Consider the following 22528-nt stretch of genomic DNA (forward strand, 5'->3'; position numbering starts at 1 on the left):
TTATTACTTCCAAAGAGTTATATTCGTAATAGTGTTAAAGCTAGATGAGAAAGACGGAAGGCTATATTTATAAAAAGAATGAAACGTGGTTTTCGTTCTTGACATCTCAAGAATTTCTCTCCGGGATTAGGATTTCTGATTACAAAGAAGCCGCGGGTAGGCTAACTCTGCGGGCCTAACCGAATAGGGCAAACGAGCCCTGTATTTTATTTGTGTTAAATTCACATCTGCCTGTTTTCCTCTCCTGGCCTTTTAGTTTGATCTCAAAGATCACAAAGGAAGACATGGAATCGAAGCCACAAAGGCCCTTTGCTTTACAGCCCTTATGGTGAAATTTGGGATTCTGGATCATCGTAAGGAGCCTGCCAACCCTCTGCTTGGGTAGTCCTATTAAATTGTTTTACTAATTATTTTCCAGGTAAAAGATACAAAGGCTGTTGAGTTCACTTGAAGGCAATAGGAGTAACTGAATGTCTGTAAAGTCCCTGGCAGGGCTGGCCTCCCACTCAGATTAGCAACATTGTAAAACTAATTAATCATCTGAAAATAGATTGATTCATGCTCGATTATAGTAACTGCAATAGCAATAACACTTAAGACTTATATACCGCTTCACAGTGCTTCACATCCCTCTTTAAGCTGTTTTCAGAGTCAGCCTGTGGCCCCCCCCAACAATCTGGGTCCTCATTTTACTGACCTCAGAAGGATGGAAGGCTGACTCAACTTTGAGCCCACCAGGATCAAACTCCAGGCTGTGTGTAGAGTTAGCCTGCAATACTGCATTCTAACCACTGAGCCACCAGATTATGCTTGTTAGATCCAGCTTCCACCCATATCTTGGTGACAGATACTGCTCCCCTTTTTAAGCTTCCACTTCGTAGGACCTCATTTGATGAATGCCCCAAGAGAAAGAAGCTTGGAGTCCAAGGACATCCATTACCAGGCAAAAATGATAGAGGCTAGCAACATAATGATATTCTCAGGGAAAGGTTCTTTATTTCAGTTTCTCAGCGATCCAGTAGGAGAACAACCAAGGTCAGATTCCTGGTCTACACTACCTGAATTTTGGTCAAGCATGAAGTGCCTCAAAAAGGCTCCCCTTTCGGTTGTGTGTTGAGCAGCTGGTTAGGGCAAGGGGGTAGCACTGTCTTTTCCCAATTTTAGCACCTCACTCAGGAAATGGGCCCAGCTTCCGATCAGAGGAACTGTGGAATGAGCCAAGATGAAGCCATGTGCTCTTTTGCCCACAAGCCTCTTAGCAGAGCAAGATAGGGCGACACCCGCCCCCCAGAAATGTGAATCACGAGGAGTCTTTTACCTCAAGAGAGCAACAAACGAAACAAAGCCAAGTCTCTATTTACAAAGAATTATATATATTTCAATTCACAAAAAAGCAGGTACTGTATTAAACATTCCACATTTGCAGAAGACACCTACTTAAGCTTCACTTATGAGACTGTGAGGCCAGTTCAATGATGTTTTTTTCCTTGTACAAATCTTAAAAGAGAATTAAATAACTCACACCCACATACATTCAATAAATGTAACTATGTACATAGACAGATACACTCACATGTCGGTCTAGCTTTTATATACCCATGTGTGTGCCTCTAGAAACCCACATCACAGGGGGCATATACCACCTTTGACACCCGAGGAAGTAGAGAGAGCACTAAAGATTGTTTCTACCCAGGAAAGATACCTCCTAGGCACTCTCCCCTCTTCCCCACGCCAGCTCTAAACTATAAGGAATCACTGTCAACAGACACATATGCTGACATGCTTCTTCACCCCTGGTTGAACTCAACAGATTTGCAGAGCTACATAAATGCTTTGAGCTGACTGGAATTTAAAATGTCAGTTTTCCTTTAAATAAGAAAGGGAGGGAGAGGAGAGAAAAAAATGAAGCTGGCTTACTTCTTCAGCACAATCTAAAGAAAATGCCCATATTGATTTTGTTGGAGAAATCCCACCTCCAAAAAGCAGGAGGAGATAGGTGGGCAAAGAAACAATACTTCTAGCAGAGCCGGGAAATGACCTGGGCTTTTCTGCTTCTTGCAACATTCACCTGATTTTTCTCCCTGTCTTTTCTCATTAGGCCACACATAGTGTTTCATGCCCTGTTCACTCCCCCAATTAGAAAGTGTGTTAAAAGGGCCCAGTGAATCAGCCATTCAGAAAAAGAACAGAGAAGTCAACACATCCCCCTGCTAGGCCCTTAGGGGCTGTGAGGCAGATTTGTGCTTTTTGAACCAACAAAAGATGCTTAAATCAATATCTATTGGGATACCACAGCACCTGCTAAAAGCCAAGGAAATGACCCTTCCCCCAATTTCCTCTGCATGTTCCCTCTTAATCGGGAGCTTTACAGAATAAAGCACAACCAAACCCCTTTCTTGAAAAGTTAAGCAGAGTTCATCTTCAAGGGAGCAGAGGAATGGTTTAAATGTTTGCTTAAAGTTGACAAGAATTTTTTTAATCACTTGGCTTAGAAACTGGGGGGGGGAGGGGGATCAGAACAGATGCTTCTTTCTTAAAAATGAAAGAAATTCAGCTATAAAAACAGGTAACTCTGAAACTGATCTTTCCCAACTCCATTACATGGGACGTTGACAATGTATCCTTAATAAGAAATTGAGAATGTATGAGGGAAATAATGATTTTATGCCACACAATAATAGCCTATAAAGGAGCTACAAACACTGGGGGAAGTTGGAAAGTCCACTTTCAAAATAACAGCAGGAACTCTGAGAATATGACCAGTCAGATGCTTTCCTCCCAACTTTCTGGCATGTAAGGAATGTAAACAGATTTTTCTTATTGGAGTGAGGAGGGAAAAGATCAAGAGGGGGGAAAAATCAAAATTAAACTATCAGCTCAATTTCTTCTACTACTCCCACTTTCCCTCTATGACAGTCATATTAAAGTGCATAACAGCAGCTACACTTTAAAAAAAATCTTACACATCCCCTTCTCCCTTGCAAGAAAAGGTATTCAAGTTAATACTTCTTTGCTAAAACATATTTCAACTGTTTTTAATGGACACTTTTTAGAACAACAACTTTTTTTTCAACTGGAGCAAAACAAAGCAAGACAATACTGTAAAGTCAAGTGCTTACTTCAGCTGTCCAGCCAGAACAGTTGTGTATACAGCACACTTGATTGTACAAAGCAACACCTTATAATATAGCAATTAAAAAAAACCTGGAGCTTTTTCAGTCCCCAGATGAATATAATATCTCCATATTTTCAGTCAACATCATATTTGTGGGAAGGAAGGAGAAATAATTGGGGGGAAAATTAAATCAAAGTATTATGATTGACTAACAGGATCATTCATTTTATCTACACCAGCTCTTGCAGATGAAGCAAGAGATGCATCACTTTTCTGTTTTAATATCCTTCTTCAAAGGCCTTAAATTAAAAAAGCAACAAACAACTTAGAGTTGAAATATATATATTTATATGTATGTATATAGATATATATATATGTATTTTTCTTTAAATAACATATTTACATCTAATAGAAAATATAACTCTAGAGATAATTTTTTCAAACAAAATTGAAATTGGTGGCAAGGTTGGGGTGGGGAGGGAGAGATAAAGAATAGAATTAAGGACAGATATTTGAAAAGCAAGCCTGTCCAAAAAAGTTTAAAAAAAAAGTTAAAAAAAAAATCCCAATTCAGCCGACCTCTATCCAAAGCTTTTCAATGACTTTTCTTCTCTGAAGGAATTCACCGCTTTTCTTTAAAGAATCCTTGGTCTGTGCTGCTCTCCTTGATGGTTACTGTCAAAAAATTGGATGTCACATCAGTCACTACTACTTTCTCCAAATTGTTGAGAGATGGGCTCCAAGGTTCTTCTTCTGGGTCACCCAGGATCCGGGAGACAGGGATGCGGGCGATGAGGGAAGGCCTGCCAGCCTGCGTCCCTATGCCATCTCGATATAAGCTGCCTTGGTTTGCAGAGCTGTGCAAGATCTTAGAAGCCCCCAAGTCCAAACCACTTTGCCCTTTGGAATCCAGGAAATCTGCCCTGTGCTTGGTCAGTCTAGGAGGGTAAGTCTCAGGTGCACCCAGCTTCATGCCAGCTTCTGCCCTTGGGTTGGGAACAACACTGGGTAACTCAGGTTCCCGTCTCCGGGCTAACTGGATAACACTGTGTCCTGAACTGAATTTTGCTGTCCCAGAGTTAGCTGCCTCTTCCAATTTTCTGGCTTTTAAATAGTCCACTACCATCTTGTCACCAGGCTCCATTGATTTCCGCTTTGAGGCAACCTCTGCCATTTCAGGTAGGTCTTTCCTGGGCTTTGGACCTCGCTTTTTAAAGGCGCCTTCAGATCGGTCTTCCTCTGCCCCAACCCTGTTTTCCTGGATGGGCTCCATTCGAGGCATGTTGGGGGTAGAGGTGGTAGGGCTGCTTTGAGGAGGCAGCGGAATTTGTCTCAGTCCTTCTCTAGCCCGGGAAGTGGAGCCGAGTTCCTGTGGAGATCGTCCAGGATAAGGTACCCGGAGGCCCCTAGCAGAGTCACTACGGAATTCATATGTTTTGGCTTTGGCTTTGGCCTGGGCCTGTAAAAGAATGAAAGCAACTACACTTCTTTAGTCCTATGCTCCAACAATGATGTCAACACAGCTTAAAGGCAGAGTGAACCCCCCCTCCCGGCACTCAAACACACACATCCACACACATAATACAGAGACAATACAGAAAAGAAGCTGGTTCTTCAAAATGTGGCCTTTTAATTAAGAAAAAAAGTTGCATGTTTTATTATGATCACAACAGAAACTCAAAAAAACCATGACTCTTTGTACTTGTCTTTCTTACCTTTAAAAGGAAGGTTTTGGGTTTGGGGCCACGTTTCTTAGGACCATAAAGTTCCATTTCTCTTTCCCTAAATGTGGTTTTTAAGAAAAATAAATGCAGGCATTGTAAGGACATAGAATGATTTAATGGTGCTCTGAAACACAGTGTTATGGCTCTGATAAGGATGTAGGTTTCCTCAAACAGACATACCTTTCCTCAAAAGCAGCCAGCAGGCGGGCATCTAGAATGTTTTCCTCTGGTTCCCAGGTGCTGTACCTAGGAAAAAGTAAAAGAAAGTCAGAGAGGGAGGGTTTTTCCCTCCTTATCTTCCAAAACACAGCAAAGTAGCTTTCTGAGGAAAAAATAGTGTCCCTCTGCCTACTCAACAAAGCATTACCTCCAGTCCTCCTGCAATTTTTGCTACCAATCTACATTAGACTGCACTGAGGTCTATACTTACTTCTGAGACCAGCCTTTCCATTTCACCAGATATTCCATCCGACCCTGCAGTTGTGTCAAGAAGAAACAAATGAGCCCGCATTTCAGGAGAGCGTACTAAATGAACGGCGTTACAACCTACTCGCTCTAAAAATCAAAGGTACTCCCGACCGCATGCGTCAATTAAAAAACAAAAAAAAAGCAAGCAGCCCAAAGCATGCCACGAAAATGCAAAGGCAAGCTAAGCTGCAAAGGCGGAAAATATATATATATATATAATTATCCATGCATGAAAAGGGGGCGTGCTGCAACCCGGGATCCAATATGCATGCAGAGCTGCGTGCAGCAAAAGATAGCCGCAGCAGCCAAAACGTGCATGCATTTAAGGCGGGGGTGGGGAGAAGGGTCCGCGACGCTCGAGATGGTGGCAATCTGCGCAGCGCGAGCCGAAAGGGGGAGCGGCAGGCAGCAAAGCGCTGCTGCAGAAAGGAGGGAGCCGCGCGGAGCCTCGCTCCTCCGCCTGCCCGCCTGCCTGCCTGCGGCCTCGGGCGGGCCTGGCGGCTTCGGTGCCGCGCGCACAAAGCCGAGACTGCGCTGCCAGGCGGCGCCGGGGCACCTACTTTCCGGATGCGTCTCTTGAGCAAGGCCTCGGCCGCGAAGACCCTCTCGCCCACGGCGGAGAGCTCCATGTTTACTCGGCCGCTGGCAGCAGAAAAGCGGCGGCGGCGGCGGCGGCGGCGGCAGCCAGCACAGCCCAGACCATAATACTCCGCTCGCTGACGTCAGCTTTCTCCCTCCCTCGCCTCGCCTCGCCTGCCTCCCTGCCTGCGCACTTGTTGCTGGCTTAGCCTGCCTGCCTGCCTGCCTGCCTGCCCGCCCGCTCGTCCGAGGGAGAGGCCGCTCTTGCCGAAGCCCTGGCTCGGCTCCGGCTCGGCTCGGCTCGGCTCTTCCCCAGCCTTCCCTTCCCTTCCCACCGCTCCCCCCCCCCGCCTCCTCGCGACGTGATCGGCGTTTCAATCACAAAGGGGCGGAGCCAAAGGAAGCAGGGATCCCGGAGGGGGGCAGGGAGGCTGCGTCCCCAGCAGGGGGAGCTGGGAGGGGGAGCTCCGGAGCGGCTGCGGGGAGAGAGCGAGACGGAGGGGGTCTTCAGCTGTCTGGTGGGGGAAGCAAGGGGAGGCAGGGGAAGGGAGGGGAGCGGGAGCCCCCCTCCCCACCCCTCCTCCTCCATACCCAGCCTCGCTCGTCGCACTCCTCCAATCCGCTAGCCCAATTTCAACCCCCTCCCCCCCCCTCGTGTGTATGTGTGTGTGTGGGGGGGAATAAATCAATGGCATTTATAGAGCCTGGAGACAGGCGAAGCTTTTCTTTCTTTTTTAATCGACTTCCTTACTCCAGCTAAATAAACAACGGCCACCCCCTCCCTGAGCCTGGAAAGAAAATCCCCCTGCAAGTAATCAGGGGGCGGAATAATACGAGGTGGAGGAGAGGAGGTGCCCGTGCCCGATTAATCTCGGGGAGAGGAGGAGGCCAAGATCCTGGGAGTCTCGGGATCTGGGCATTGACGCATTGGGAGCTCGATCTTGAGCATTGGTTCTGGAGCATGGTGGATCGAGTTTGTTGCAAAAAGCGGAGGGAGGAGACATGCCGACCACGTAATACCATTCCTTCTTCTCTCTCGGCTAACGTCTCTCTTCGGGGGGGGGGTTGAGTGGCAGGGCCGGAATAACCGAGGTTCCGAAACTGCTCTCCCTCGCTCCAGCCCGTCGACTTTCCTGAAAAGGAGGCGCGGGTGGGTGGACACCCGTGCACACAATGAGTTGAACAGTCGAAGCAGCCGCACAGAGCGCCCTCCCCCGTCTCTTTTCTAGTGGTTCCGGGAAGAATCGTCTCCTCCGAACTGTTCCCCATAGATCCAACTAGAACGGGACTTTCTCCGACAGTCTTGGATCTATGCAAATCTCTAGGAAGAGCGCCTCCCAGGCTCCACTTCGGTGCGCTCTGAGAAAGCTACCGGCCCCTGCGCTTTCCCGCTGGTGTGCAATTTCCCCTTCATCTGGCATTCTGCAGAGGAGTGGAGAAATGCAACTATTTTTCTTTTTATTGCGACGTTTTGAAATAAACTCGGTGAACGTTGACTTCAGCATATTTTCTGTGAGAACCACAAAGACGCGGGGAGATGAGCGAAAGACACACTGCTGAGTGAGTGTGTGACGCAGAAATACCACAGAGTGTACTGTAGTGGCTTATAACTTACGTCCTGAGAGAAAAGCTACTTACCCACCGAAAAGAATGTTGGCCCTTCCACCCTTAAGTCTCTGAGTTTAGCGCTTAGGGTTACTTAGGAGAAACTTCCATAAAGACCAATTATCTCCCCCCCCCCGTAAATTCTGGTGAGATCAAGAAAAGGTTACCTATACTTATACATCTGTGTAACCCGAAGGCCCTTCAGAGTCTTGAAAAGCCATAGGGTTTCCCGACATGTTCCTTACTTCTGGAAATGCTAGATGTGACCAAAAGATGCACTTGTATGCTTCCGTGAAGAAATTGCGATCACGATCTAACCCCGCCAACAATCCAGTTGCCACGAATCATTTTGATTTGGATCTGAAAGAAGCTTAAAGTTAGTCCTGCTCTACTCTGCTTTTCTGCTTAAAATCAGAGGGGATCTGATTTTGTACCCCACCACACTTTTCATTTTCTGACACTGATGGGTTGGAATGAAAACCAAAGAGCTCATAGAAGTATACTAGTGTTCAGGCAATAGTTTTATAACAATATCTAGAGAGTCTATAATATACTTAACTCTCTGCGATCGAATACATTAAAATGCAAAACCAAGTCCTATCGTCAGTCTATCGGTATATGTAATTTTAACACACTTCCGGGAAGCGGGTAGAGGCGGGGAGGATTGATGAGTCTATTAAAAAAAAAGCAACCGAGACATCTTCCCTTCTAAAAACGCCAGTTCTGAATTACAAAGTCGACTTTCGCAGCAACAAAAAGCAGTGCCAGCAATCCAGCTGTTTTCGCTTAAGTTTAAATACTTTCCAACAGTTTGAGTGAAAGTAAAGTCGACTTCAAGAGTCTATTACGCGAGGTTCTGATTTCCTAACTTTGAAGTACCTGGGGGGGGGGGTTTCCGCTTCTGGGGAGAGCGCGACGGGGTGGGAGAAAGGAGAGTGGCGGTGGAGTAGGGAAAATGTGGGGTAGGAAAAGTGTGGGGTAGGTCAGGTCCCATCCGGGGCGTCTGGAGGTCGGGAAGAAACCACCAGCCGATCCTGCCCTTAAGGGCACGAGTACTCACCCAACAACTTCTCCCAATTTCTCACACTCGCCATTAACTTTGGGTGAACCTTTTCACTGAACCGTTTACCGGATCTCATTTCGATCCGCTCCTCCACCAAACTCTTGAAAACACTAACACACTTGAAGAGTTCAGATATCTGCTCTAAAGAGATATTTTGCTGTATTTCATCCCTCAGTGACTTTATTGCCTTCTTGCCCCTCTTAACTATATTTATCTTTTGACTCTTTGAAGAGACTCGAAGGATTAGGAGACGTGGGAGGAGAGAATAAAGGCAGAAACAATGTTTTATTTTGTGTTTTCAAGATGGGGGGGGGGTGTCTGTTTTTGCACTTTTCCGTGAAACCTAAACAACGATCCTCTCAAAGTGAATATTATACTTGCTTTATAGTGATTCCAGACTGAATAGCAGCAGCCCTTTTTTTGGCGCACCAGGAACCGGAGTGCGGGGATGGAGGAGACATCAATACAACCCTAGCATATACTGTCCCGCTTCTAGGAAATTAAAACACGAAAATAGTCGGAGGGGAAGCGAAGGTACGACCAGAAATATAACTTTGCTAGGCAACATCTCACCAAAAGAAGTGCGGTATTGGTTCCAGATGAAACACAAGATAAAAAAAAGAATTGTCGTTTCTCAACACTGTCTCAATGTCCACCTTTAGCTTCTCTGCCCTCAGCAGGGGGCAAGGGAGAAAGGGCTCCATTGTATAAGACTCCAGACACTCGCCAAACTTGCCAGGGTAGGAATTCTATAACCACTTTAAACCTCTAGAATAGAGGCAGGTATTGGGAGCAAGAGGTGGCAGCAGAATCTTGAATCGGAGCTACTTCGGACATTTGGTGGTTACTCAGCTATGTCTCTCGAGATGCCATAGTTCAGCGTTTTCCAACCTTAGGAACTTGAAGATGCGTGGACTTCAACTCCCAGAATTCCCCAGCCAGCATAGCTGGCTGGGGAATTCTGGGAGTTGAAGTCCACGCATCTTCAAGTTCCTAAGGTTGGAAAACGCTGCCATAGTTCACCTTTACCTGTTTGATTCCTTCAACGCAACACGGTACGAATTAGAACACACCGCGCTCTCTCGCTCTCACACACACACACAACGCAACGCAACGCAACACAGGCGATTTCCCAACACCGCGAGTTGGAAAGCTGCTGGTTCCATCAGCAATCTACGTGCGTCTCTGCTTCAATAAATAAGGTAAAGCTTTCTCTTCCGCTAGGTTGTCTCTAATCTGGTTGCAGTTTGGTCTGCCGCGGAATGGGTCGGGGCGCCTGGTGAATGTGGAAATAAAAAAATACTCAGTGCTGCAATTTTATAGCGAGGAAACCAACGGCAGCGGATCCATTGGCATCGTTATTAACAGCTTGGTCAAAGGACCTGCCCGTCCCCAATTCGCCCGGCCTCTTCCTTTCGCTTTCTTTGTGTACCCATAGCTCTCGGAGGAAATGAGCCTCACGCAACACCTGTTTCTTTCCAGGACGCCTAGCTTTCCTCTCTCTCCCAGTTGGGGCCGAAATCGGGACCGGGAAGGGGCTACTAGCGCTTGGGCGAATCTTGAGAGCAAGCTGCCGAGTTACGCTTTCCTCCCGGGATCTCCTCCCGGCCTGGGATCGGGGAAAACCATTTGGCCAGAGACAGTCGCGGTGGGAGTCGCTTCTTGCGGAGGCTGCCTGCCGAATATCATCCCAGCCACCTGCCCCTTGAAAGTCAGGCCAGCAGGTTGAACCCGCGTGTCTAGAAGCGCGGGGGCCCGAAGGGAGAAATCTCCCTGTCCTGCGGCGAAAAACGCGGGGGGGGGGGAAACCTGCTCTTTCAGCCAGGAGCCGCGTCTCCGCGGAGATCGGTGCTGCGCGCCTGCGCGCCGGTCGGGCTCGGAGAGAATGCGCGTTGGTGGGTTGCCGCGTTCAGGGCCCGAGGTCACTCCATTAAGGCTCCCGACTAGGAGCAATTGCTAGGTTCCGGTGGGGAGGCACGATCAGGTTTGACCTCGACCCCCTGATACAAAATAACGGAGAGCAGCCTTCTGCCCAGAGAAAAAGGTGGTCAGTCAAACTTTGCAGTCTGTTATACTGAAAAAAAGGTTCGGTGAGATTTACATGCACCTCCCTCCTTATGGGATCAAGGTGGAAGAGTCTTTTTTAAAAAGGAAGGTAATTTGGAATGGAGAAATAGAGGGCACGACAAGCAGGCCACTGTATATGGTTTCCTGCAGAGCAGGAATAATACAGGCATTCTTCAACTTATGACCACAATTGAGCCCAAAATTTATGTTGCTAAATGAGAATTTTGTTCAGTGAGTTTTGCCCCATTTTATAACTGTTCTTGCCACATTTGTTAAGTGAATCGCTGCAGTTCTTAAATTAGTAACAGGGTTGTTAAGTCTGTTTTCCCCATTGACTTGGCTTAGCAGAAGGTTGCAAAAATGACCCTGGGACACTGCAAATGACATAAATGTGAGTGAATTGTCAAGCATCTAAATGTAAATCATGTGACTATGGGGATGCTGTAACCGTCATAAGTGTGAAAAGTGGTCATAAGTCACTTTTTTCAGTACCATTGCAACTTTGAACAGTCATTAAATGAACTGTTGTAAGTCGAGGACTACCTGTAGTAATGCTGAGGGGGAGGGGGAAATGTGCTCCCGTGCAAACTTTGGGCAACCACTGATGCAGCAACATCTGCTCGCTTGCCAGGTACCCTCCTTGTGAGGTACCCTCCTTGCCAGATCTTCCTTTGGTCTTTTCCTGTGACCAACAAACCATCAAGTAATAGGGAAAAGCACAAACGACCTCCATGGCTGATGCATGTTGGTAGGCAGAAGAGCTTACTCTGCCCCTTTATGAGCGAGCCTAAGAGAGTCCAGGTTGAAATGACGGAGATAGACTGTGATGAGCTTACAACAGCCTGTTTTCTGTCTGTACATTAAAGCGCGCCTGCCTGCTTCTCCAAGATGAACTAAGGGACTCATGCTGGATGATTCGCGTCAAAGAAATGGACTTTCCTACCAAGCTAGGAAATCAGCCCAAATGAAAATTAGTGGCAGAGTAGCACCACCATTGCGACGGCTCCTTTCATACGGTACTCTGGTATATTTTACGTGCTCGAACAAATGGCGGCCAACGCGGGTACGGGCTGCCGCTGGCGTTTAACTCTCCAGCCTTTGAAAAGGCACCGGCCAAGGTCAAAACCTGCTTTAGGGTCCGAAACGGCGGGGCCGCGCACAGGAGGCGGTGTTCAGGTGAACTCAGGTGGAAGGCAAGCGCCCAGCCCGCCAAAGTCAGGCTGACTCTGATTTGTTGCCCCGGCAGCCCATCTCCCCCCCCCCACCGCCCCCGGCACCTGGGCTGACGCTCTTCTCTTTTTCCTTTCAGCAAACGGGTTGAGCCAGGTTCTGAAGTGACTTGACGCGAGCAATGGCAGCGAGGACGGACTAAAATAATCCCAAATTTAACCTATCCTGATTGTGAACCTTCTTGCTGCCGGCTGACGTCAAGCGAAGGGTGGGGGGGAAGCCTTGTATAAACGCTCGTGTAAAAAAAATAATAATAATCCTTCGCACGAGCGTTGAATTATGAATTACGGAGCGGTGAATTATGAGAGCAAACAGCGCGTCTAAGCCAATAAATACGGCTCGTGTCTCTCAATCTGTCAGCCGTTCGGTCTGCAAGCGCGCCGGCGAAACGTGTGTCTCTGTGTGTGTGTGTGTGCGCGCGCGCGCCTGCATATGTGGGCGCGCGCCCGCGCGCACTGCAAATGACAGAAGCACGCGGCACCTGAACAAAGCAGCTGCGGTTTCTTGCCTGGCTCAAAGGTGTCTGGCCCTGATATCATTCTGCTGTGTACCATCTCTCGCTCTGGGGGAAGCTACCCGTAGGAAGCCAAACGAAGCGGCTCCACAAAGCCAGCTTCGCAAAAGCTTTACTGACAACACCCTCCATCCTTCAGCATATTCCCCCCCCCCTCTCGGTCCGAGCACCTTCTTGGCTTGACTCCTACTCCGTTGTAGATGGCAGAGATCACCCAGCTCGTTAACAAACCGTCCTTGATCCTTCATTGGGAAGAGGGACGGATGAGGTGAGCTTATCCAGCCCCACCGGGACTATTAATTCTTGGGATCCTGTAATGACCTGAGAAAAGGAGAGACAAAGATTCCCCTCCCCCCCCCCACTTTATCGCAATCAAATGATCTGCAGATTCCTTACTAACCTGTATCCCCAGAGTTAATTTTACCTGAGTCCCCGCTCAAGTTCTTTGATCAATAACATTTACTTCAATACATTTCTTTATGGAATGAACTTGGGCCAGCTTCCTAAATTGTGCTGATTAGTACTAGAAAGACTGACAGGCTTTTTTTCCCCACACATTTAACCAGATTACTAAATTAACTTATTTTCTGGAACCGGCTAATACCCTGAACTGTAAAATAACCAGATGAACTCAACTTGTACTACAAAATCACAAAAAAGCAAAATAAGGGGGAAAAACAGTTATCGCAAATTAAATTCAGCACATTGTGCAAATGCATCTGCTAGAAAACCTGTCCTAAACTCTGTCTATAGATACACTCACCTTGTTGATGAACATTATACAACAAGTCAGAGAACAAAACCTCTGCCTTTGGTTAGGAGGCTTCTCAGCCACTGGGAATAGTTCTAAGGCCTATGGGGAGGGTTCATACAGAGCACTAAGCCATAATGTGGTTTATTAGTTCTAACTAAATCTGTTAGCTTTTCTTGTATATAATAGACTATAGTTTATGGACTATGGTTTATGGCAGACACCATAACTAATTACCAAAAGAACATCATCTGTGCATTTATAAGAAGGGAAAAGTATAATAAATCAAGAACTGTCTAGTCCAAACTTCTGTATTCCAGAGTGACCAATCAAATACATTCTGGAATCTCTGAAAGCTGGAGAATAATCTCTTTCTTGCAGCCCAAAAACACATACACACCCCATAGGAGCTGACAATTAAGGGCTGCTACTTTTGATTTAGAGGCAGCAAACAGTTGTCCAATCTTGCCCAATGCTCTCAAGTTTTTTAGTCCTCTAAAACTATCTGAAGTACTGACTGCCAACACCTTTGATGACAAGAGTTTCCTGGTGTAAGCATGGAAGAAGACAAGGTAAATTCTCTCCTGCTAACAATAAGATTGTATGGTGGGGTAGTCCCCACCAATCCAGCTTGAGCTGAAGGCTTTTATCAGGCCCAAATCTGATTACTTTTACTTTTAATGAATGAGCTGGAGTTAGGGAGCCTCAATCTGAGGGGATAAGAAAAAAATAATGGGTACCAAGGACATCTTCTATAAATAGGATAACCAAGAGACAATAAGGGAGCTATAAGGTTCTCCAGTTGGCTTTCCTCTGGTGAAAGGAAACACCAGCAAGTTTCTCATCCTGCTTGCTTCCATCCAAATGTCCTGGGCATCAAAGAAAATGTGATCTAATTATTTCTGCCTGCTTCTTACCAGGGCTAGACATCAAAATATATTCCCTTTAACCTGCAGCCCTATAGATGTGTTGGACTACAATTAGCATAATCTCTAGCTCAGTCATACATACATAGTCTAAAAGGGCAATTTCAGGGGAGCTAGTCTTATGGTAACTACAGGGATACATCCAGGCAAGTTTCTTGGCAAAAGTCCCATATAGTTGGCCATTGCCTTTGAGTATGTCTTCATATTCATTTTCACAATCTGACTACAAATCTGAATGTCCTGGTAGCCTCTTGCTCAAGTACTAATCAAGTCAAGCATTTAGCTTTTTTTTAAGTTCAGACAAGATTTAGGTTAGAGCAGGAGAAATCTGGAACTCCCAAGAAAAAAAATCAACCAAAGTGGTGAAGCTTTTGTTGAAGACTTAAGCCAAAGAAGGATGGAGGAGCCAGAAGTTTCTTCCTGATCTCTCTGAAGTATATTCAATTTATTCTTAAGCCATCTTTAGTTTTACTATAGCTAATCATAGTATCTCCTTTGTTTGATTTGCAATTTTCTTTCTTTTGTACAGTTGCCAATATGTATCTCAGCAATGATATATTTTAGATAAAATATCTCATTCAAAAGGTAGGTTAAATATTCCATTTAAACATCTCAAAACTGCTAATACAAACAAGTTGTTGATTTCCAAATTTCCTACTTGGTAGGGAATAAATAGATAGATAACTGTCTGAAGTGGGCAACTTACTATTGTGTTTTTCCTGAACCTTTTCACACAACCTCAGGCCTTTCTCTAGTAAATCAGCCCCAAGGCCTTGGGTGGAAGCACTATCCTGCCAAGACAACCCTAGAGCTGCTGGCTTGTCCTGAATGGCAAATTGAGGGTAACCCATTCCAAATGAAGATATTTTAGATTCAGGGTTTAGGTCCATAATCTCATGGCTCATCCTCTTCAGAGAAGGGACCATGACCATCAATTCCTTTGTTAGGGTCATTGTAGTACTCATAATCCAGTTCCCCTCCTGATCATTAGCTCTTCAGTTTGAAAAGACATTGGATTTAAACAGATCTGTTGCTGTGTGTACAAGGAAGCTGGTTAGCAGAAGCTGCATTCCTACAGTTTGTTTAATCCTGTCATTCTCACAGTGTGCTAAACTTGATTAGTCTCAATCTCGATGTTTATGAAGGGTTTGGTGGGTTGTACAAAGGGAACCTAGCTTGTTTGGTTAGTTGATTCAGGGATCAATCTACGCACACTGTGTGAATGACAAACCAGCTGACCATATTAATCACTCCTGTGTTGCCCCTGTATAGTCCTTGAGTTAAATGACTCTGGCTAACTATGGAAATTTTGTCCTTTGAACACAGCCACTGTGGACCAAATATTTTGGTGGTCTTCAGATCTTAAGGTCTTAAGGTCATCCCCTTTCCCATTCATCCAGGCTGAGTACTCTTTTCCCCCCAGAGGCGTTCCAGAGTCATTGGAGTGCATGCCCCAGAGTTCCCATTCAGTAGGGCAATTAGAGCCAAAGAGACACAGAGAGAGAGGAGTTCTCAGCTGGTCGTCATAGCTTTAGTAAGTCCGCCAGCGACAGCGCTGCCCATTTGCTCTTTAGCAAGTGGCAGACTTGGTAGCTGCGAAACTCTGCCTAAGTTGCCCATAGACCACTGCTGTTTGGGAGCCGGGGCGGCCGATCCAGCGGGTGGTGTCTGTCCAATCCCATATCAGCGCGCTTGGCTGCTCCAGAAAGGAAAAAAAATCAGGAAAAAAAAGGAAAAACCAGAGGAACCGGGATCAGGTAAGGAGAGCCTCTGGAACAGGTGAGAGAAGACACGCAAGGCTGAGCCCGGGGATAGTTGTGGCCAAGCAGCTCTTCTGTCTGCCGGGGACAATGAAACTGTTCCTCGACGGCGCTGATCTTTCTGGGAGGACTTAGAAGATACACATCAGCAGGAGGGCGAAGGTCGTACATTTGAAGGTCCTCGTTCTCCCGAAGATGGTGAATTAGCCTGCAGAAAAGACTGAGAGATTATGATCACTTCACCCATCTTCCCAAACGTTGTGCCCTCCAAAAGGGATAGATATCTCGGCCCGCCCATCCCCGAACTTCTCTAGAGCACCGGCTTAAGAAAGTTCCTAGATTTCTTTTTGTTGTTTGGGGCTCAAGATTGGTTTCGGCTGGGATTCTTCCGATGCAGCAGGACTTAACTTCGCGCTGTTGCAGAAGATGCCTACACTGCAATCCCCCAACGGGAAGTCCTCCTTCTTTCTCTGCCCCTTCGACGTCCGGGTCCCACTTTCCCTCGAATGGCTCAACTATGGATCCGGCCATAGTCTGGGCTAGAACCTTTCCATATTTTGCGCTGTTCATCTACCAGGAATCAAGGTTACAAGATGCTCCACCATTCAACAGTACAGTCCGTTTGTTAAGAGAACCAAATGGAAAAGAGACTCAGGGATGGGATTCTCCTCACTCTCTGTTAACTGGCTAAAGGGGTGAATTTGTTGTTGTTCAGTCGCTAAGTCGTGTCCCCCACCACTTAGCGACCCCATGGAGCATAGTACCTCAGCCTCCCCTGTCCTCTGTCTCCAGGAGTTTGCCCAGATTCATGCCCACTGCATCCATGACACTAACTGTCTCATCCTCTGCCGTCCCCTTCTCCTTTTCCCTTCTATCTTTCCCAACATCAGGATGTTCTCCAATGAGTCCTCTCTGCTCATTTGAGGTGTGAATAACCGCCATTAGAACTGAATTGATCCCTGAAAGCAGTTGGGACAGTGATGTTGCAGATGCCACCCAGCTAAACACGTGTTACTTTATCAATTTAGACCACATCTAGTTTCTAAATAGGCTCCCTCTGGACTGATGATTTAAAGGGATTTACAGGCGGTTGCTCAGATCTCAGTGCCGAATAAAGGATTCCCGCCATACTAGAAGTGAAAAGATGTATTGTCTGTTCAGTTCAGGTCAGGTAATGGTTAAGCCCCATTCAGTTCTGTATAACTTCCTTTCAAATAAATGATCACAGATCTGCAACCTACACATACGTGAGGAGATTTAGCTTTACTTGAGGCTTATATTTTAACTCCACTAGTTTTAGATGTAATAAACATTTCAGTAAAAGCCAACATTGCGAAGGCTCTTTTAAAAAGAAAGAGGTGTCAGCTACCGGCGTGTGTGCGTGAGTTTTATCATTCCTGTAAGAAGCACGACCCCTTGCCCCACATCCCCCTACTCCGTCCCATTTGCGTTAGTATCCCAACAACAATTGCGACATCGGACAGCGGGTGAGAAATGAACTGATTCGCTTATGGGACAAGTTTGGATCCAATTGCACTTTTGACACGCGGAGTCTCATCACTCTCAGAAAGGGCGCAGGCTTTCCATGCCGTGCAGATTTGCCTTCAGCTCAGACATACTGACAATTGCACGAGGACATGAGACGTCATAAATCACTGGCGGCGAAGTTTTCCAAAGCTCGCTCGTCAGCCAGGTGCGGCTGTATTTCAGAAGCGCAGAACAGCAGGCATTCGAATCGCGGTCTCTCACCCAGTCTTTTTCCTTTCCCCAGCTTTTTATATATATGGGGGGTATTTTAAATATTTTGCGGAAAAGGAAAGGGTGATTTCCCACATACACGGAAGCCGAGTCTTTAACCATTTGTATTTTCCAGGAAGGAAAAGATTGACATTCAAGTAAAGATGGAACTACAATAAGCATTTCTTTCCTTCCACCTTGCATTCTTCCAAAGCAGGGAAGTGTAGCTGAACGTTTAGCCACAGTTAACCTCCGGCTCTAGGTTTTTACACCAGGCAGACAACCAACGTATACTAAAAGATTTCCGGTGGCTCTTTAGAAGAAAATAATAATAATTTTTAAAAAGGGGGGGGGGACAAGGAAACGGAGTCACCACTGATTCTGCGCCTGGGAGGCGCTGGACCAATAGACTCGGAGCTGGTTGTTTATTGGCTGGCGGAGGACGACCTACTGGCTGTTGCTACTGCTCTTCTTTCTTTCCTCCGCCCCCGCGGAATGTGGCTAAATCCTCTCGTGTTATGTCGGGTCGCTGGTTGTAATCCCTATAATAGAACACGGTAATGGTACGCCTTTTCCTTTAAATCACCGAACTATTTGCAACGAGCCCGGAGCTGTGAGGCCTCTTCGGGCATGTACGGTGATAAAAAAAGGCCCTTGCTAATGCGATAACAAGTCTGGTTAAGTCGTGGCTTTTTATATATCTTGAAATGTACGGTACTGTATTTGCAGATATTAATATGAATTAGAATCTCTATTTCAGCCGTTATTCCAGTGTACGTAAGGGGGAAAAATCTATGAAGATTTGTTTTGTGGAAAAACCCCTTGCTAAGGAAGGAGGTCACTGGTATGATATTGAACACAGTTTCTGAGGAGCAAAAGCTCTGGGTCTGGTGCCTCCAAGTAGATCTGGGAAAGCCTTCTCTCTAAAACTGGAGCAGCCACTCAGTGGGGTGCTAGTGAAAGTCTCTCCCAGCCTGCCAAAGATACCAGGGAGGGAACCTAGGATCTTCTGTATGCAAATTATTTATCCTGTACCCTATTCCTGAAGTCGGACCATTTCCTTTTAGACAGACATAAATAAGCCAGCAATGCAACTCAAGATGAGAGGTTGATGCCATCTAACCTACTGTTCCTTGGCTAGGAAACTCGGAAAAAGCCCTGATTTTAGCCGAACCAGAGAAGACAGCATTTGAAGGAACGTAGCTTTCTTATTCCCACCTCCAACCCACATACTGAAAATTTCATACAAGTGGAGCACACACACACACACACACACACACACACAGACAAAAAACAATGTCTTCCAGTATTGATGATTTCTAGCACCATCACACCTTTAATCAGATCTCTTTACAGCATTAAATAATCACCAGCCTCCTCCAGCTTAGTAAATGATGGTAGATGTAGCTCAGCAAGTCTAGGAAATGGTTTGGGAGAGCAAGGGAGTGTCAGGATCCATTTCAGGTCTGGAGAGATTACCTTATCCTAAACACACCAGTGCCCTGCCTTCAGATTTGCACAAATGGCTTCTGCATTTCTCCAAGTTAAATCCAGTCAACTGCAGTTGTTGAAGGGGAAACCCAAGCTCTGGAGGCTTCCTCTTGCATCATGCCTGATGCCAAGGGTGAAAGGAGAGCAAGTTAATTCAATGGGTTTTTAAAACAAAGCCATCCAAAGGCTTTCAAGAAGAAAGAAAGAAAGAAAAAGAAAGAGAGGGAGGGAGGGAGGGAAGGACAAAGTTTAAGTCATAGATTTCCATTCTTCTTTTTTCCTCACTTTGGGATACCAATATTCTAATTAGAAATTCTTCCATTTTGTTACACATATGGCTATACAGTGAAATAATATATGTGCATATGATGAACTCTATAACAATGCCCAAAAGTTCTGGCAGGATGAGAGTTAGTTGTGGGAATCACATGTGCACACACACACACTCATCTTTTTCTATATATACACTCCATCAAGTATAACTTCCCTATACATATACTGCATAGAATATATAACACACACACACATGTTGTTACATCATCTTAATCCACACCAGGGTATTTCACTGCTTTCAATGGAGTATAAATCAAACTAGTTTGTATACAGAGTGGATTCCAGCCTTGTTCGAGCTCTCTGAGTTGATTTTTTTTACTTGCTTCAAAGTTCCTGTGTGTGTATCTGAGTTAGAGAAAGGCACTTAGATGCCTTCCAGTTGTCTTCAATGTACTGTGCTTATAATAATCCTTGGCCATTTACCGGACTGAATGAGGTTTATTTGAGTTGTAGTCCAGTTTTCAGCTGGCTCAGGATTATCCTTCCCATTTTCTCAGTTATCCACTCTATCTCTCATCTAATCAGCATAGTTTATTCCTTCAAGTCATATTCAAGTTTGAGTGAGAATTCCCCCTTCATTTGTCTGAAAGGTACTCCTTCCTCAGTACCATAACATCTGCTGCCTGGTTTTCTGATGTAGAGGAAACCATCAACAGCTGTGACTAGAGTCTCAAATTTATTTTCCTCTTGAAAGAGAAAGTTGGAGGTGCATTAAGCAAGGCAGTGAAGATGGAGGGAAAATCCTGTCTTTAAACACATACCCAGCACATATGCTTCATGTGAACAAGGTATTCTTCCACATCAAAGGAATACCCTGCACATAAGGATGGTAAATATAAAAGAACACTTTTGACTTTCTCCAATGCATGTTGGAGTACGGGCCTAGAATTTTTAAGAAGGTTGGTATGTAACTAATGAGATGGCAATTATTTCAAATTAATCAAGAGGAAATATAGGTATTAGAAATGTCTGTGGTATTTAATCCCTACAAAAGTGCAGAAGCATAAGTAGGCCTGGATGTCTCTCCACTGCTTGACTGTGACATTATTCCACTGCAGCACAAAGGCTCCTGCTGAACCACAGTTACCAGACAAGCCATAACTCAGAAACTTTATCCTATCACTGCCCTGAAAATCTAGAATCTTTACCTGTTGAATGTGTGCTCCTCATGAACATTTTAATTGGCATGGAAAGTCCATTATATATCTCCACATACCCCCCCAAGTGTGAAAGCTGCTTCTGAATTATCAATGACTAAGCAAAAGCTTGTGTTTCCTATCAACCCAGGAAACTGGTAAAATTTGGTTCACACCTTATTGTGTGGAAACAACTTATGTATGATCAGGAGCCAGATATTCCTTAGTTGTTCTGAAAAAGCATCACTAACACTTGATTCTGAAACAAGAAGATTCAGGGTAAGCAAGTCACTAATTTCTAGATTTGGCTAGCTTGCTCCATTAGTTCCTGGTTAGGGTGGCTCTGTTCAACAGCATCAAGTTCCATAAATCCCTTTCTCTTCAAGCATCCCTCAGAAATTAGCAGTTTCTCCTAGCTAAGCAGCACCCCAAGCCCTCATTTACTCCTTTCCTGTTGGAAGGGCTGAAGCCCAACCCTGTTGTGCTTTACGGGTGTCAAACTGGCGGCCCGCGGGCCGGATACGTCACGCGCAGGCCACGCCCACCCCGGCTCCGCAAAGGCAAAAAAACGTCGCGATACGTCATGTGACGCGATCGAGTGCGACACCCGTGCTAGGGGGAAAGTATCTGTGATGTCACAGACATCTCAGAAGCAAGGAAGGGAAGTGATAGCAGGGCGTGTTGATGTCCCCACCAGCATCAGGTCCTGCGAGGAGAGTGCGGAGTGTTCCTGGTTGTAAGAGTTCTGGCCTCAGCACCTACGCTTTGCTCCCTTCCTTCCTCTGAGCCCTGCAAGCAATTCTTGAACAAAGCAGGAGTGGGCTCGGCAAGGGACTGTAGAGCTGAACCACTGGAAGTCCTAAATTGGGATCTCGTCTAGAATAGAGCCCACCTTGCATTCAAAGCTTATCCAAAGAGGGGGAAAAAATAGGGCAATCGGAGGGGTGGAATAATGGTGTGGGGGGGGGGGGAGCGGGGAGTTGGGGAAAGAAAGCGAGAGATGGTGCAGGTATCCACGGCTGAGAAGATCTCTGGGTTGGCGTCCTTATCTGAGGTTAGCAATGGGAAGGAACAGTGTAGTCTTTCTCTCCTTTCTGGCGGAACCCTTTAGAACAGAGGGATCTAGCGACCTCCGCTCCATTTGGCTTATACCCGAAGCTTTTGCTCAAGGAACCGGCTTCCTGTCTTACCGGCTTCAAGTCAGAGGACCAAAACCGGCTGGGAGTTGAAGAGGTGCGGACACGTCTGCAACCCGGCGAGTCGGGCACTATATAAATAAACTCAACATCCGCCCAACCTCCTCAGCAGAACAATGCTTTCAAGAACAAAGGGGCAGAACTTCCTGGACCAACCACTAACTTGCACAACGAATCAAGCGCTGGAAAAACTACCAACGAAGAACTTTTTCCCCGGCCTTTTCCCTCGCTTAATGAAGCCGCAGGGCGAGCAGCGATCCAGCCGCAGGGCGAGCAGTGGCAGAGGCATCCTTTCGTGATGCAGAATTGACTTGGAAAACCTCAGTTTCATATATTTACAGGTTTCTGTACCATCCAGCCAGTACAAACATTGAAGGCAATCTTCTCATTAATATTATGTGTGATCAAGCCGGTGTGGACTCTTGGCGACCACATCGACAGATTTTCTCCACGGTGTTCTATCCCAACTTGTTATTTCAGGTTTTTCATAGCCACTAACAGTCCATCCACCTTGCTCCGATTGTCCTCTTCTTCTCTTTCCTTCCACCTTTCCCAGCATCAGAGCCTTCTCCAGAGAGCTTTGCCATCCCATAATCTGTCTCACTGATACACTAGTCTTGCATTCTATTCTCATGTTCATTAACATGTGCCTCACCCATTCTACTCTGCAGATAAAAACCAGATAACAATTTACAGCATATAAACTGTCTCTCCCTTCTAAAATTATAGTTTTAGAACTTTTGGATTGAAAGAGATCAAAGACGGCATCGAACCTAACCTTGATCGGTGTTGAATCTCATATTCTATCTCTCCAATCCCTTTGTTTAAAGTCT

At 45.9% G+C, this 22528-nt stretch overlaps 1 protein-coding gene across 1 annotated transcript; it reads right to left on the reverse strand.

Annotated features, from left to right (window-relative positions):
* Nucleotides 1–1367: 1367 nt before the first annotated feature.
* Nucleotides 1368–6214, reverse strand: CBX8 (chromobox 8). The gene is made up of 5 exons (XM_083353027.1): nt 5868–6214; nt 5270–5313; nt 5020–5085; nt 4831–4897; nt 1368–4574 (listed from the first exon to the last, which is right to left on the reverse strand). Exons 1-5 carry the CDS (start codon nt 5934–5936, stop codon nt 3738–3740), a joined length of 1083 nt encoding a protein of 360 aa, XP_083209153.1. The 5' UTR covers nt 5937–6214; the 3' UTR covers nt 1368–3737.
* Between the last annotated feature and the right edge of the window lie 16314 nt (nt 6215–22528).

The sequence above is a fragment of the Vipera ursinii genome (assembly GCF_947247035.1).
Source record: "Vipera ursinii genome assembly, chromosome: 2".
NCBI classification, from domain to species: domain Eukaryota; kingdom Metazoa; phylum Chordata; class Lepidosauria; order Squamata; family Viperidae; genus Vipera; species Vipera ursinii.